We start from the raw sequence: 17,130 nt of genomic DNA on the forward strand, positions 1-17,130 counted from the left end.
AATAGGGGCAGTAGTGAGCCTCCTGTCACTAGAGACGTGCAAGTGTAGGGATGCCTCGAGGGCCAGACCTCAAAGCAGGGGTGTGGGGAGCAGGACCCCACAGGCAATAAAGAAGCTCCTGCAGGTGCAGCTTTGGCTAAACAACCTTGTCCAGGAGGACCAGGCTCCATGGCAGCCCACCCCCACCCCCATCATCCAAGGAAATAATGAAGATGCCAGCGCTGACTGCGCTAAGCCCATCCCGGTTAAGCCTTATCACCTCCACCAATGGAGATGGAGTGAAGATTCCCAGATGAGGACATCTGGGCACTGACGGGAGCAGATGCCCCTCTCGGCCACTGGAAGCCCTGGAGTCAGTCTGAGCCTTGACTCAGCAATGGGTCGGCAGCTGCGGGAGCCCATGGCTCAGGCAAGAACCAGAGGTAGCTGCAGGGGGCCGTCCAGGCTGCCTGCCTCCCCGCCCCACCTCTGGCCACCCCAGGAGTGCGGGAGAGCCACAGCCTGGCCAGCAGGCAGTGGGGGCAGTGGGAACCGGTTCTCAAAGCGGCAGGACCTCGCTGTCACCAGCTCAGCACTCCCTCGGGGGCAGGAGGGAGTGCATCCACCCTGCATGGACTCCTTTGCTCCAGGGTCCTTTCCCAGGGGCCCGGTGTGAGCACGGAGCTGCTGTTCCCAGAGGAGGGGATGTGGCCCCACGGCCAGGACCGCCAGAGCCAGGCTCACTCTCCCCTCCTGGGGGCGGGCAGACCTGGAGGGTCCTTGGCGCACCCTTTCCTGCCCAATGCCTTGGGCTCCGAGGCAAGCCGGCAGTGTATCCGGGGGTCTTGGTGTCCCTAACCCTTTACTCTGCCCTAGCGGGGACATCAGGCAGCACCTTCCTCTCCCAGCCGCAGTATGGACAGTGCAGTTCGGTGGTTGGGAGCACAGCCGCAGGACCCAGCCACCAGGTTCCCATGCCAGTGCCCCCACTTACCACCTGCATAACCCTGAGCGGGCCACGTCCCCTCCCTGTGCCTCGGCGTCCTGGACTCTGACATGGGACAATAGTAGATTCTACCTCGTGGCTGCAGGCAGTTTCAAGGGTTTACACAACCTCAGAGAGGGCAACAGCAGATCACAGCTCTCGGGAGCAGCCGTGGGTGTGGGGGATGTTACAAGCTTGGCAAAATCTCGACCATCTCGCCGGGGGGTCAGATTGTTCCCAAGGGCACGGTGGCAGGACCTGGGGTCCGCGGCACTGCGGCTCCATCCCTGACACCCATGCTTGGAGATGACAGCCCAGAGAGGGAGTGGGCAAAGCCGAAACCCGCCTACAACAGACACTTCTGGCCAGCCCTGCACTGCCTGGAGGAGGTGGCCTCCGTGGGCCCCGGCGCCAGCCTCAGACAGCTCCAGGTGTCAGAGCTGTGAGCCTGCTGCCCACCCAGGACAGGATTCAAGCCAGAGCCCCCACTGAGCTCAGGGATGCCGGCCAGACAGTCCTCGTGAGAAGGGTCTGCCTCTGTCTTCGCCAGGGGGAGGGGCATGTCCATCTCCTCTGGGGCCCTGTGGGAGGCTGGCCCACTCTGGCCACGCGGCCGTCCGAGGGGCGGGCACGCCCAGACTGTCCAGCCCCGAGACCCGCCTCCCGGCCGGGTGGGAGCCCTGAGCGGACACGGATGTGCACGGTGCCATCCCTGGGTGCCAAGGTCGCGGGCAGCCCTCCCCACCGTGCGCCCCTCAGGGGACCGCCGGAGCCGGGCGCCACTCACCGTCCAGGTGGCCGACTTGGCTGTGCTCGACTGCTGGAAGGTCACCTCGAAGTGGTGCGGGCCGGGGTAGTCGGTGTTGGAGGGGATGACAGGCGCGGGCGACATGGTGTCGAAGGTGGAGCTGGGCTGCGCGTAGGGCGAGTGGGTGGGCACGTTAGCGCTAGCGGCGTGCTCCGGGGCGTAGGGGCTGCCCGGGGCCGCGCGGCTGCTCATCTGGTCCATGGTGCTGCTCAGCAAATGGAACTGGGACTGGCAGGAAGGGGAGGAGGGAAGGGGGAGACACACAGTCAGGCTGGAGAGTGGAAGCCATCCCGTCCGGGAGGTGTCCTGTTACAGGAGCCTTAAAGGGCCAGCAGCTCAGTCATCCCAAATATTTCCTCGGGGGGGGGGGGGGGGCCCACCTGACAGGTCACTACTTGTGTTGGGATAAACTGACATATTCACCTCGCCCTCCCCTCTCCATCAGCCTCCCAGTGCCTGGGCTCCTGGGGCTCCGCCGAGCACACCTGGAGGGGACCGGCCTGCGGGGGGGCGGCTCCCAGCCCCGACTGACACCCTGGGTGCCCGGCTGCACTCCCCAGGGGCAGCACCCGGCCCAGAGAGCCACGCCTCCTACTGTCACCGTTACAGCTCAAGCTGGGGAGACCCCACCCCCGGAAGCAGGGCAGAGGGCGGCCCCCGCGCGCAGGGTGGGCACACCCCAGGCTCCGGTGCAGGGGCTGTCTGCCCAAGAGGCTTTGGGAGGCCAGATGTGGCCCCTCGGTCCAGCCCCGTAGGTGGTGGGGCAGAGCTGGGGGCTGAAGGACGGTGGCTGAGGCCACCTGCGAAGGGCCTCTGTGACGACAGGCTACCTTCATCCCCCCGCACCTGAACGACCCCCAGTTCCCCCTGCTAGCAGCCCTGCCTGGTCCACACCCTCTGCCCACCCCAGGGCACTGGCAGCCTAGCCCCCTCCGGGGCCACACACAGAAGGAACAGGAGCTCCTAGCCTCGTGGTGTGGGCGTGTCCCCTGGTCACCCCCTGTGGGGTCGGACCAGCAGCCCTTGTCAGGAGCTTAAGGGAGGCCCTGGCGAGGAAGGGAGGGGGCGGGCGCCGGCCCACGCTTCGGCGTCTTGAATCCAGGGCAGAGCAGGTCTCCCCTGGAGGGCTGGCAGGGAAGACCCACCTTGGCAATCAGGAGGCTTCCAACAGGAGGGCGACACAGTAGCTGACACGGGCCAGACCTGCTCTAACCGCAAATGTTTAAACAGCTCCTCTCTGTGCCAGCCAGGCTCGGAGGGAGGGCGGGCGCTACTGCCCCCGATGTGCAGATGCGGACACTGAGGCTTGGTGTGGGGATGGCAACGCCGGGGGTCCGTGAACTGGGGGGACTTGCATCTGGCGGGCAGAGGGCCTGGAGTCCCCCTAGAGGGGTGGAGGGGAGAGGCAGACCGGACAGCGGGCGAGGGGCCCCTTTGCTCTGCACCCACTTCTGCGAGGCAAGCACTCTGCCCCCTCAAGTTCCTTGGATGGTGGGGAGAACCCCGGCCGTGGGGTGACCCCAGTGCTCAGCTCCCTCTTGCACGTCAGGAGGGTTGGGTTCCATAACCCAGAGGCCCCTGCAGCTCGGCACCCCGGAGGCACACCCGTGTCCACATCACAGAGCCCCCCGGGCCCCCTCCCGACCTGGGGAGGGAAACCCTCTCCTGAGGTCTGCCCAGCCTGGAGGAAGCTCAGCACAGGTGACGACCGAGGGGGAGGGAGGTGACGGGTGATGGACGACAGGCGGCTGAGTCTTACCAAAGCCGCTTCCCGCCCCCCCAGCCCCGTTCCTCCTGCCCCCACCATGCTTCCCTCAGATGCTCCAGCCCTGACGGCCCGCTGCCACCCAGTGCGGACCAGCCGTCAGGCCCGACCCTATGCCCTCCCCGCTGGGGACAGCCAGACTGGGCAACGCCGTCAGGGGCTTGGCACAAGGCCCTGGCCGAAACTGCCACCTGACAGATCCCTTGGGTGGCTCTCAGGCTTTTCTATTTGAACCTCCAGGGCCATTCCCCCCACCCTGTAAACCTAGGGCCCCAACACCAGTGGGATGGGCGCCCCCTGCCGGGCAGACCCCACTTCCCCGCCCCACTAAGGCCACCTTCCCTGGTCGGCGGTCCCCTCAAAGGCCTTCCTAACTTCCTGAGGCTTCGCCTGGAAGACGAAGGAGGCTCAGTGCCCACTGCCTCGCCTGCCTTGCAGGTGGAGAAACAGATGCCGAGTCCGTGCCACGGAATGTTATTCCTCCAGCATCAGGAAGAAACAAGCTACTGATGCTACAGCCCGGAGGAGATGCAAAAACACGCCACACGAAGGCGCCCACACGAAAACTCACACGCCATACGGTTCCCTTTACATGAAAGTCCAGGGATGGCAAACCCACAGGGACAGACGCAGATGGGGGCGGCCAGGGCTGGGGTGGGGCTTCGGGGTGACAGCTAAGGTGCAGGGGTCCCTTCTGAGGCCATGAAAACGCTCTCAAATGGACTGTGGTGATGGGTCCATATACCTGTGAATTGTTTTAACTGGAGTAGAGTTGATTTAATGCTGTGCTAGCATCTGCTGTACAGCAAAGCGATTCAGTTATACACACACATGCACGGTCTTTTTCACGTTCTTTTCCATGATGGTTTATCACAGGATATTGAATATAGTTCCCTGCGCTCTACAGGAGGACTTTGTTTTTTGTCCACCCTGTAAATAATAGTTTGCATCTGCTAATCCCAAACTCCCAATCCTTCCCTACCCTGCACTCCCCACCTTGGCAACTCTAAGTCTGTTCTCGAAGTCTGTGAGTCTGTTTTGTGAATATATTTTAAAAATACTGAATTGTATACTTTAAGTCGGTGAATTGTGTGGTATGCCAATTATAACTCAATAAAAACAACTGAGGGACCCGGCCAAGCCTCACCTCTCCTGGCCCGGGCCATTGTGGGCGTGAGGGGAGTGACAGCCAACGCCTCCAGAGGGCCCGGGTGGGGGCCCCACGTGCTTTCACACCCGCTTGCTCCAGGACGGCACTGCTCTGCGTCCCCCCCACTTACGCCTCCCCACTGGACTTCAGACCCGACAAGGACAGACCTTGTCCCACGGGTCATCAACGTACCCCTGCACAGGCACAGAAAACGTGGCCAGTGTGAACTGAGCTGTGCTGTGGACATAAGGGCACAGACTCCAAGGACTTAGTGCCAATGGAAAGAATAGAATAAAATATCTCATTCACAATTTCATATTGATCACTTGCTGAAATGAGCATAGTTTGGGAAAAGCAAAATAAATTCTTGAATTATTTTCACTGTTTCTTTTCACCATTTTTAATGTGGCTACAAGAAAATGCAACGTTACATGTGTGGCTTGCGTCCCATTTCTACTGGATGGCCGGCACTGGACAGGGTCCTCCATCAGTGGCCAGTGAGGGACTCGCAACTGTAACTATTGTTATTGCTTTTATTATTATTAATTATTAGCACGTCCTTTGGGGTTTTAGCGCATTTCTCATTACAGAGTGGTTACGCAGGAGGGTTGCTGAATGAGAGAGCAAGTGGGCACAGGGATGGAGGGATGGAGGGATGGAGGGGGGGATGGAGGGATGGATGAATGGATGGATAGACGGATGGATGATGGATGGATGGGTGGATGAATGGATGGATGGAGGGAGGGAGGGAGCGGGGAGAGAGAGAGGGAGGGGGAGGAAGGGATGAATGGCTGGATGGAGGGAGGGAGGGATGGATGGATAGATAGATGCATGGGGCAGCAGGATGCCCCCCACCCCACCATACAAATGCCCAGGAATGAGGACGGGATGTGAGCCTGCTTCTCCCACTTGCAGGAGGCTGAGAACCTGGTGGGTCCTGGGGGGAGGGGTCCCAGCCTGCCAACCCAACCCCCAGAGATCTCCTTTCTCTTCTAGGTGATGAGCACGACCCCTCTGGAGGGTCTTCCCTTTCGCTCCACCAAGGGCTGCAGGGAGCCTTCCACATCCCTAGCAAGGACAGCCCAGCCTGGGGTTTCATGTCTGTTCCCCCGGCTCCATCCCCAACAGGAGGACGGTCCAGGCCAGCAGAGCAAACTGCCCCTGCCTCCCAGTTCAGGGGAAGGGGGAGGCAACCCCACGACGACAACCGTGTTCAGGGGAAGGGGGAGGCAGCCCCACGACGACAACCGTGTTCAGATTTTAACTTGTCCACATTCTTTACAGATCTGAGGCGAGTGCCAGGGAATTAGTCATTGAACCAAAAGGAGCAGGGCTGATAGGATCTCCACGCCCAGCAGCCACAAAGCAAGAGGGAGCCTGGAGGCTTCCAGCGGGCCGCCGGCCGCCACAAGGAGTCCTAATGGGATGTGGGACCGCTGCATCCCTCGTCCAGCGAGGGTCTCATCTCCTCTCCTCTCGCTCCAGCTCTCCAAGGTGTCAGGCTCAGGGGCCTCCTGTGGTCTGGGGGCCTGGGGAGCCCCCCTTCTCTGCGGGAGCCTGATGACACTAGCCTTGTGCTGGGCGGATGCTGTCGGGGCAGACCGCCAGTGCCGCTCCTTCCCTCCGTCCTGCTTCCCCAGGGACACCCCTGCCCACACCCGGAGAGACGGAGAGACAGCGAGACAGCAGAGACGTCTGTCCCCCTGGTTTCCCTGAGGCTTTGAGCGCAGATTAGGAAGTGTTGCATCCTCACCTCGAAAGGCCCTTCCTTCCCTACCCACAGGGAACTTTGCGTTTCCTCCCCCGCCAGGCAGGGAGCTTTGCTGGGGCCACCCCCACACAGACCCAGCTGCTAAACAGGGGAGTCTGGACCCCAGGGGAGGCCAGTGTCGTGCCCAAGGCGGCTGCACCCAAGCCGGCAGGGGTAGGGGTTCTCCAGAACCAGAGGCCCCCGGAAGCTGAGACGAGACCCGCTTGGCAACAGGGAGGAACTCAGGCAAGACCAGGGCGTTTTTGGTTTGTTTGGCTTTCAATAAGAACTCCCAAGAGAGTGGGCTGATTGGGGCACGCCTGGCCCGCGGCGGCCCACATGTGCCTACATGCGCGCGCAGGGCTCCTGGGCCCGCGAGCGAGTGGGAGTCGGGAGCCAGCGGGTGGCCTCTCCCCAGCATCCCCGGAAGCGCCAGGCCTGCCTCTGAGCCTCGGAGGCCCCTACGCCCAGTACGCTGGGCTGGAGTTCTGGGAGGGGGTCTCGGGCTTCCCTCTCAGATCTCAGTGCCTCCGGCGGAGCAGGACGGTGCCCTGGGGGCCCCTCTCTCCAGCCCCTCCAAGGCGGTCCATCCATTTGCTCCACAAACTGTTCTGAGGCTCTCTGTCAACTTAGAGCCAGATGCTGAGCCGGGGGAGGGGGGTCAGACTGCCCTCCCGGTACGGGCCGGGCCGTCTGCAAACCCACACCGTGTGCCTGGGTTTACGTCCCAGCCTCCGCAGGGCAGCCAGGCTTGCTCCTGGGGTCAGCGTTTCTCAGGCAGGAATCCCGCATGGCCTATTTTTGCTCCATGTCAGGCAAGGGCGCACCGTGGGCCCCTCTGGGGGGCCATGTGCACACGTGTGCTCTCACGCAGGGCCCAGAACACGCGCGGAGATGGGGCGCCGGGCTTAGACCTCAAGTGTGGCCACCCATCTGCAGAGGGAGGAGGCTGAATGGGGCGGGGCTGAGGGGTTCCCCGCCCCTGAACGGACATCCCGCTCGGCCGCTGCCAAAGCCTCCGGAGTCCCAGGGAAAGGAGGAGGCTTCCCGAGGAGCTGCGGAGAGAGGTCCAAAGGGGGCTGCCCCAGGGCCCAGGTCCCGCCCACCCCCAGCCCCGCCACCATGTCCCCAGCCCCCAGCCTCAGGGGCCTCTTGCCCAGTCCCTGCAGATCTGCTGCGGGCCTTCCCGCACACAGGTTAGCCCCAGACTGGACGCTCAGAAACTCCGGGCTGAATGAACCAGACCCTGGAACTCCCAAGTAGGCCCCCCGAATCACACAGGCCCACTGTACCCACTCCTGTGCTGGGCGCACTCTGCGGCCCAAGGCAGCTCCAGCCCATGGCAGCCCTTCCAGGAGACCCTCGTGGCAGTGACCACACTGCGCCAACCGGCACCCCTGCCAGTGCACGGGGGCTGCCCAGCTCCCCGTGAGGGCAGGGAGGCGGCTCCCCGGCACCCTCCTCTGACCCCCACAGATGGCCGTCCCAGCCAGCCTTCTCCAGGGCCTGGGCTCTTCCCGCTTCACCAGGTCGACCCTTCCGTTGTGAGCTGGATTTTGTGGGTTTAGAAGTATCCCATTTTATGTGATTATCTATGTAGAATTTGTAAACCATCTCAAATGATTGGGGGGGATGTACCTGGGAAATAAACTGTCTTTGACAGTCTGTGTCCCCATTCCCTCCTAACCTCTAGCCTCCCTGCATCCACGACCACCTTCAGCAAGGCTCCAGGACGCTAAGATCAGACGAGGACCGCGCAGACGGGCTGCGATGCGCAGTCGGGGGACCCAGCACAGATTCACACTTAGGCACCACACGTGCTCTCTGGAGTAAAACTGATTTTTGTGGTGAACGTGGCAACAGAAAAACTTGTCAGTAAAGTTTAAAACGACTCTGGTTATGTCCCCAAAGGCTTACGGTTTCAGGCTGCCTCACCCAGTGGAGGGGACTCGAAGCCAGGCCAAGCGGGGGCAACTGGGGAATGCGGAGCTCAAACACTGGCTCAGGAAGCATCTGTCCGTCCCGGCCGCAAGGACACAAAGATTCGAAAGACAGGACTCGCTCGCCTTTGGGCAGTGATAACAGCTCCCAGGAAGCCCCAGTTTCCGGCCTCCTTTCGACACTGCAGGTCCACACACAGGGCCTTTTCTCGTGCTAGTCACCTACTCCCAATACTGTCTCTCCTACCTGTACCACCTCTCAAGGATCACCTCCTCCCTGAAGCCACCCAGGCTCTCTCCACCTGTTCTGGTGTTCAAGGACTTCCTCTGCTGCTTCTCTGGGTTCAGTAACATGATATGCACACCCATGTGGGTTTGCATCCGTGCCCACCTCTTACCAACGGCTTCTGTGAGGGCCCAGCAGTTAATACACTGAGAAGCCGAGAATGGCGCCCGAACACGGAATGCATAGACGTGTCTGCTGTCGTTCCTACCGGCTCCCTCTCCCCCTACCTGCCCCCAGGTGGGCATGGATGGCCACGGTCCTGGGAGCTACCACATGCATGGCTATCGCAGAAACACTGGTTCTGGCTCCTTCTTTTCTAAGCCATGGGACGGCCAGCTCACTCATCTTGCATTCTTCTGCATTTCCGGCAGAAATGGAGGTTTCACGCTTTTAATGTTCTTTCAAGGTGTGGTCAGAAGACCATTACTCAGGGCGCCCGCCCAGGGATCTGAGGGCCCATCTCGGGGTGGGGGGGCCTCCTGGGAGGTTTGACCTTTTCTGGCAGCTTGGGCCCATGCCCCCCCCCCCCAGTGCTACTTCAGTTCAGCAGAGAATGATCCAGTAGGTCATAGTGTACCCTTCCCTCCACGCCCAGAAAGGATCAGGAGGGACTCAGCAAGGGACAGAAACGACAGGACAACTCGAAAGCACAAAGGAGGCTGCCCGGCGGCAAGGGCAGACTGGCAGCCAGCGTGAACAGGGACCCAAGATGAGACACGTAATTACAGAATCCCCACTGTCCAGGGAGCAGGGTCGGGAGAGAGAAACCTCTCCTCAGCACGGAAGCCCCAAGCTCAGAGGTGAGAGGCTCCTGCTAAGCTAATTTCTCTCCACCAGAGTGTACAACCCATCCAGACACCTTCCTCCTATTCCAGCTCCTATTTCTGCATTAAGAACCTGCTGAGTGTCCAGGACACCTGCAGCTCACACGGGCAGCTGTCCAGCCGTTCAGTCCATGGTGCCCAAAGTGTGCGCCACGGCACGACTGCAGACCTTATCGGAGCCTTGAGGACAGCCAGCGTGTGAGGCGAATCTTGGAGAGAGAAGTGGCACGGAGCGCTTGCTAACCAGGAGCTCCTGTCCCCACGGGAGCCAAGCTAGCTGGCAGTGGGTGGTGAGGGGAGAGGACCTGCCTCTGGCTCTTTAAAATGGGCCCCCTTCTGGCAGAGGGCAGGCTGGAGGGGGACAGTCTGACAAAGAGCTGTCTCCTCCCCGTCAGGCAGGGATGAAGTTTCGCCCTGTGAGACAGCGCCCTGGTCCTGCCTCCAGGGAGTGCTGGGGTCCCCGCCCATCCCAGGGCACCCAGCCACCATTGGCCTGTTCCAGCCCTGGCTTTTCCAAGTGGCCCGGCTGCATGGCTTGGCCACTGCCTACTCTGTTCTCGAGAGGAGGCCGGGAGACCTGGAGACAGTGGCAGAACAGCAGAACGCTTGCCCCCTGGGTCCCAGGGCACCCATGCTGCCGCTGGTTTGCCCGTGGGGCTGGGTTGGGGCTGAACTGCCGGATTCTAGAGAAGCCAGGAGTGTCCCTGGGGGGCACTTTCCGGGACTGCACCTGTGTCCCTGCTCCTTCCAGGAGGGTCCTATATATTTTTTTTTTTAATAGATGAAAGTTGGACCTTTTTTATTCCATAAAGGGTTGGGTCTTTTTATCCCTTTCTTATGAAAGGGTTGGAAAAGTTATTTTTTTGGTTTGGGTTTTTTTGGCTGCGTTGGGTCCTTGTTGCTGCACGTGGGCTTTTCTCTAGTTGCAGCAAGCGGGGGATGCTCTTCGTTGCGGTGCACGGGCTTCTCATTGCAGTGGCTTCTCTTGTTGCGGAGCACAGGCTCTAGGTGCGCGGGCTTCAACAGTTGTGGCACATGGGCTCAGTAGTTGTGGCTCACGGCCTCAGTAGTTGTGGCGCACGGGCTTAGTCGCTCCGCGGCATGTGGGATCTTCCCGGACCAGGGCTCGAACCCGTGTCCCCTGCATTGGCAGGCGGATTCTTAACCCCTGCGCCACCAGGGAAGTCCCAGCCTGTGCGTTTTTAACAGAGGAGGGTCCTGCGAGCAGCAGTATTTAAGGTCCCACCAGACTGAAAGGAACTAAAGGATCAAGGTTTGTCTTTTTTAATTGGGGGAGGGGGGCACCCCTTTTCCTCTGGCCATAAGCCTCCAAAATAACTGTCCACGCCTTTGTGAAGCCACAGCAAACGCTCCACGGCCACCCTGGCTAAGCGCGTGCAGTATCTCACACCCGTGACCCTCAGCTCTTTCTAGAAGCTGAAGCAGGTCTCCCCGGCTGCTCTGTGCAGAGCCAGCAAGTTGGCGGCAGCTGGCCTGGGCTCCCCGCTAAGGCTCCTCTCACTCTGGGACCTCAGCCAGGCTTACAAGGATCAGGCAGGGGACCCTCGAGACCCCAGAAGGGGAGGCCCGGCTGCCGGGGAGGCCCTATCGCTGTCCTCCACGTTTTCCCTGAGACCCCTGACAACGGGGAGTGAGGATGTTTCCCAAAAAAACCCCAAGAGTCCCCAATGCAGCTCCAAGCAAAATCTACCCATGACCTTCCCAGATGTGCAAGGTGGCGACCCACCAGCCTGAAGTTTCACAGTTCCTCCCAACTCCCTCCCTCCCGCCGTCCCTCCAGAGCTTGCTGGGTCCCAGCAGACATGCCCACGCTGCCTACCCCTGCACTGTCTGTTGCACCCCACTCCCCCTGCGGCCTGCAGCACCCACCATGCATCTAGCGCTGCCCCAGGGCCTGCAGAGTGCCCTCACAGCCCTGAGGGAACAGGCTCCAGGCTGCCCCCCAAGGTCAGCCTCTGTGCACCGGTATTCAAGCTGCCCAAGGTCCATTGCAAGGCCTGGCTGTGTGGTCCAGCAGGGGACCTCTTTGCAAAAATTGGAAATACGGTAAATACAGTAAGTCCCCTACATAACGAACGAGTTCCATTCCAAGGGCGCGTTCGTAAGTCCAATTTGTTCGTTAAGTCCAACAAAGTTAGCCTAGGCACCCAACTAACACAGTCGGCTATACAGCACTGTCCTGTAATAGGTTTATAATACTTTTCACACAACTAATACATAAAAGACAAACACAAGGGACTTCCCTGGTGGCGCAGTGGATAAAACTCCACGCTCGATCCCTGGTCAGGGAACTAGATCCCACATGCATGCCGCAACTACGAGTTCACATGCCACAACTAAGAAGCTGGTGAGCCGCAACTAAGGAGCCTGCCTGCCGCAACTAAGGAGCCTGCCTGCCACAACTAAGACCCGGTGCAACCAAATAAATAAATTAATTTAAAAAAATAAAAAGTTTAAAAAAAAACACACAAAAAATAAAGAAAACATTTTTAGGGCTTCCTGGGGGCGCAGTGGTTGAGAGTCCGCCCGCCGATGCAGGGGACGCGGGTTCGTGCCCTGGTCCGGGAGGATCCCACATGCCGCAGAGCGGCTGGGCCCGTGAGCCATGGCCGCTGAGCCTGCGCGTCCGGAGCCTGTGCTCCACAACAGGAGAGGCCACAACGGTGAGAGGCCCGCGTACCGCAAAAAAAAAAAAAACATTTTTAATCTTACAGTACAGTTCCTTGAAAAGTACAGTAGTGTAGTACAACAGCTGGCATACAGGGGCTGGCGTCGAGTGAACAGGCAAGAAGAGTTACTGACTGGAGGAGGGAGAGGAGGTGGGAGAGGGTAGAGCTGAAGGATCGTCAGCAACAGGAGACGGAGGGCGAGCTGCAATGTCACTCACGCCTGACGCTGATGGCACAGGTTTTGGTTCCTTGCTGGATTCAATTCCATCTACCCTCCTGAAAAAACGATCCAGCGATGTCTGGGTAGTAGCTCTTATTTTTCTCATCATAGATGACACGGTAGCACTGGATTGCATTCTGAACGGCTGCCGCAACCTTCACGTACTGTTCTACATTTGCGTCCTGTGCCTCAAAACCTAACAGCGCCTCCTCAAATATAGAAAATCCCCTGCCATTTCCTGCATCGTGACTCTCTTCGGTTCTTCAGTTACTTCTTCCTCTTGTCTCTCCTGGAGCTTCTCAACAGGACCAGCTACATCACCACTGCTTTTACGCTTGCTTCCGGACACCCTGGGCTTGAAATAAAGGTACTGTACTACTGTACTCGATTCAGTCCTGTACAGTAAAGTACACAGAAGCACAACCGCTTGTAGAGAATGCACGCGTCCTCTGCAACGTACAATGGATGTACAATGTACGCCAGACACGTGAACTAACTTATGTGATTGGACACAAGAACGCACGTTCGTGTCTTTGGAAGTTCGCAGCTCGAAGGTTCGTATGTCAGGGGACTTACTGTAGTGTTATCTGCGTCTTCGTCACGAGACCAGAGTGTGGATCCAAATAGGAGGGGGGCTGGGTGCAAAGGTCACCAGGTGGAGCCCCCTGCCCCCTGCGCTCTGCTGGGCCCCCTGCCCTGTGGCCCCTCCCCATTCCCCTCCTGCTCAGCTTTCACCTCCTGCAGTGAGGCCCCCAGCCCATCACTCCCACTTCAGGTACAGCGCCTCCTGACCCAAGCTTCTACCCTGCGTGACCCAGTTCATCCTGTTCCTGTGCTGGGGAAAGGTTAGGGTTAGGGTTAGAGTGGGGCAGATATGCGTCTGTTTGTCACCACCGTCACCCCAGGTTTGAGGCCCTGGGGTCTGATCTCAGAGGCTCTACCTGGGGAGGGTCGGCCAGGTGCCCCCTCCTCTGGCGTTCTCTGTCTGCTCTGACCCCCAGTGTCCCCGTGCTCCCCGGAGGATACCAAAACCAGACTTTCAAAACATAGAGAATGAAACTTCCAACTCCGTGATCTTCGCTGGCAGGCATGTCTGGGCTTGGGTGCAACCTCGCCCAGAGGTAAGTGACTGACAGGCCGTCTAGGCTCTGGCTGGGAGATAACCCGTCCCACTCGGAGCAGGACCTCCATCCCGCTGGTATTTCCCACAGCATCTCCAGGAGTCTGTGATTAAACGGATGGAAATGCCAACAAGATTCGACTTGTGCTTGGGGGGAAAGGCTCCCTCTCCTCCTGAAAATATGCACATACGCTCTCTCCTCTCACGGGGCCTTGCCCCATCCTAGTCAGGGCCATGTGGAACTTTCCACACCTTGCTCTGGGCTGCCAGGGAGGCGTGTGCCTGCAGGACCTGCAGCCGGAGCCTCCGCCTGCAGACGGCGCTGCGGAGACAGTGAGGGCGCAGCCTGGACCCGAGAGCCTCCACAGGGTCTCCCAGGGGGGTCTGGGGTCTCAGGCTGCACCCCTGCCAGGCTCTGCGGAGGTGCCAGGAAACAGGCAGGTGACCCATGGGATGCAGAGATTTTTTTTTTAACCATCAGGAAACGAGCCCAGTCCACGCCCCACCTCCCAGCATGCTGAGAGCCTGGAAGGAAAGTGGGGAGCTTGGTGATCTGTCACAGGCCCAGCTCGAGGGGTACGGCAGGGGTATGGGCTCCTCTCTCCTCCCTGAGCACCACTGGGGGGCAGTCTGCCCTCACCTCCTGCCTGCGCCCCCAGAGCCTGAGCCACGTGTCCCCTGACATCCTTTAATCCATCCCTCTGTCCGTCTGTCTGTCCATCCTGCAGACGCTAAGCATGCCCCCCGCCTGCACCAGACACTGAGGACACCAAGGGGGCCATCATGGGGAGGCGGCCCTCCTCAGTGGGGACAATTGTGACAAGTGCAATGAAAGGGCAGGGAGGGTGCTGCGGGATGGCACAGAGGGGAGGAGGGGGCAGCCCGCAGAACTGGGGACAGCCTGGACTTACTCAGTGAGTCCTGAGGGCCGACCCCGGCCCCTCCCTCCAGCTCTGAAGCCAGGACCAGCTTCCCGGCAGGGGGTGCAGCTCAGCCCTTCAACACACATCTCCCGGGCACTGCCCAGGCCCTGGGAGACAGCGGTGGGCACAGAGACGCAGCCCGTACCCTGCACCCTCCAGCCTCCAGAGCTTAACTCCCATGAGGGGACAGCAGAGAAGCAGCGAACCAGGCTTCAGAACAGGTTGACGGCAAAGGAAGAAGACAAAAGCAACCCAGCGGGGGGCGGCCGGGCCAGGGGGGCTCCTCCAGGAAGATGCCACCGCCTGCCCAGGCACTGGGGAGGTCTAGACCCAGATGTCTGAGAGGGCCAGAGAGCCGCGGGGCCGAGGGCGGGACATTGCTCAGAGGAGCAGAACCCTCCCTCCGGGAGCCCACGGAGGACTGAACGCAGGAGGGACCCTCTAGCTCCGAGTCGAGTGGGAGCTGCACGGGGCCAGCACGATGCAGGTCAGGCTGACAGGCCCTAAAGAGCGGGATGCTGGGCGCCGCAGGAGGGGCCCAGGAACAGCTCCCAGGTGCTGGCCAAGTGAAAGAAGGAAGGAAGATGGATTTTCCGCCAGCTGAGAAGGGACAGTCACCCATGGGGGGCAGAGGGGGATGTATTATGTGGAAGTGGGGATGCCAGAGGGCTGGCACTGCGGGGATAGACCTAGAACCTGGTGAAGGGGCAGGAGGCCGGGCCAGCGAGCCCGGCTGATGGGGCGACCCCTCTGTCCCCCTGAATCAGGCTCCGGCATCTCCTTCCGGAAAGGTCAGTACCTCCCCGAGCCCCGAGAGCCTTGCACCCTCTCAGCGCACGGTAGGGAGAGGCTGCTGCTCTGTCCCCAGCCCAGGGCCTCCCTGCTCCCAGTTCAGCTCTGTCCTCTCCCAGCCACGGAACGGGACTGCCTCCTGCCAGGTCCCCAGAGGCCCGTCCTTTTTCTGTCCTCGTCGCCTCCCACCTCCCAGCATCGTGCCGCCCCTCCCCCCACTTCCCAGGCCGCCCCTCTCGTCTGCTTGGTGGCATCTCTCCCTGTGCTCGGCTCCGACCCTCTCCCTGCGTGGGGCCCCACCCCGCCCTGACTGTGAACCCCACCTGTGCCAGACTCCCCAGTGGTCACCTCCACCCACACCCTCCAGCAGGCAGGACTCCTGCCCCGAAGTGTCCAAGCGCTGCTCCAGCCAATGCGCCCCGGCTCCGCACCGCGAGGCTCCAGGACCCTGGGCGTTGGCCTCGGTCCTCTCCTGCCCTTATTCCAGAGATCAAACAGCCTCCCTCTCACCGATCACTTCCCACCACCTCCCGTGATGCCTCCATTCCACTGGGCGGCCCTTGTTGGGCTCGACCTGCTTTGCCCGCACCGCACATCCCCTCCCTCCCTCCCTCCCGCGGCTTCAGAAACTCCACGCTTACTTCCATCCCACCTCCCACGGTCCTCCGTCTGCTGCTTGCGTGTCACACACGGCACAGTCAACGCAGAACGCTTACTTTTCACCCCAAATCCCACGTCTTCAGTTTCCCAGCTGAATAAGTGATCATTCCCTTCACCCAGTCACCTGGGTCCAAACCCCCAGCCCATCAGCAGATCCCGTCCGTCTGGAACCCCAGGGCTCTCAGCCCCTCCCCTGCTCCCACCGGGTCCAAGGTGCCTACATCCCTCTCCATCCCGGGCCTCCAGCCGGCTCCCAGCCTTGCCCTGCCCTCCTGTGGTCTGCTCTCAGCACTGCAGCCCAGGACGCTTCTAGAACTCACGAGGGATCACGCCCTCCTGCTGTGTGCCCTCATAGGCAGTAGCAGGCACTCAGCAAATATTTCTTAAAGCACTGATTGACTTTCCCCTCCTGGGGTCCTCCTGTCCAAGGCTGCCCCTCCTATAGGAGCTGTCCCATCCGTAGCGACAGGTGGGACCCTGCTCCAGGTTGCACGGGAGACCCAAGTGCTGTGCCCTCCCGTGCTACCCCAGCTCAGGGCACACACCTACGACGCCCACCGTGGGCCTGGCCCATGGGACGGTGGCATGGGGCCAGGCCCAGTCACCCGAGACCAAGCCTTCGATGACCCTGCGGCCCAGACGGACCTGGGCCCATCAACAGAGGCAGGCATGGGGGAGCCAGTGCTGCCCAGCACAGCCCTTCTCATCTCTTGCAAGTCTAAACTGATACATAGTGAAACAGGAGCCTGGGAGGTGGCTGGGTGGGGTCCCTGGATGCCCACCCAAAAGAGGAGTGGACGGGGAAAGTTGGAGAGTCTGGGTACTCTCCGTGCTCATCCCATCTGAGAAGGGGCCCATAGGGCGTGCCCCTGGCTCCCTTCTGCCCCGTGAGCTGCTGGTCTGTGTAGGTGGGAGAAGATGCTTGGACCAGCAGTAAGCCCACCCCGGCACCGGCTGAAGGACCCCAGTAAGTGGGCCACGGCAGGGGGGTGTCCAGCCCTGACCGGGAAGCTGTGGGCCGTTGGCACAGCGCGGGCTACGGGCAGCAGCGTCAGAACCGGGGCTCAGAATGGTGGGTCCCGGGGAGCTTCCCTGGTGGTCCAGCGGTTAAGACTCTGTGCTCCCCATGCAGGGGGCCCGGGTTCGATCCCTGGTCAGGGAACTAGATCCTACATGCCGCAACTAAAGGTCTCGGTGCAGCCAAATAAATAAATAAATATTTTTTTAAAAAAGAGGTG

The 17,130-nt window shown here is 60.6% G+C and overlaps 1 protein-coding gene and 1 long non-coding RNA gene across 7 annotated transcripts in view; one reads left to right on the top strand and one right to left on the bottom strand.

The window, feature by feature from the left end:
- The window catches only part of TP73 (tumor protein p73), a 65,857-nt gene that overhangs the window by 17,677 nt on the left and 31,050 nt on the right, over positions 1 to 17,130 (bottom strand). For 5 of the 6 annotated variants that reach the window (XM_027110423.1, XM_027110424.1, XM_027110421.1 and 2 more), the window contains exon 4: positions 1,752 to 2,000. In XM_027110423.1, the coding sequence (XP_026966224.1) occupies positions 1,752 to 2,000 (249 nt within the window). Of the gene's footprint in view, positions 1 to 1,751; positions 2,046 to 17,130 lie in introns of those variants that run through there. The other variant, XM_027110420.1, reaches the window with a different exon arrangement.
- LOC113622286 (uncharacterized) lies at positions 1,969 to 10,397 on the top strand. The gene is made up of 3 exons (XR_003433474.1): positions 1,969 to 5,201; positions 5,684 to 6,181; positions 8,131 to 10,397. It is a non-coding gene; the product is annotated as an uncharacterized LOC113622286 (long non-coding RNA).

This window comes from Aethalodelphis obliquidens, unplaced genomic scaffold (assembly GCF_003676395.1).
Source record: "Aethalodelphis obliquidens isolate GAN/ISIS:26980383/991018 unplaced genomic scaffold, ASM367639v1 scaffold9, whole genome shotgun sequence".
Lineage (NCBI taxonomy): Eukaryota > Metazoa > Chordata > Mammalia > Artiodactyla > Delphinidae > Aethalodelphis > Aethalodelphis obliquidens.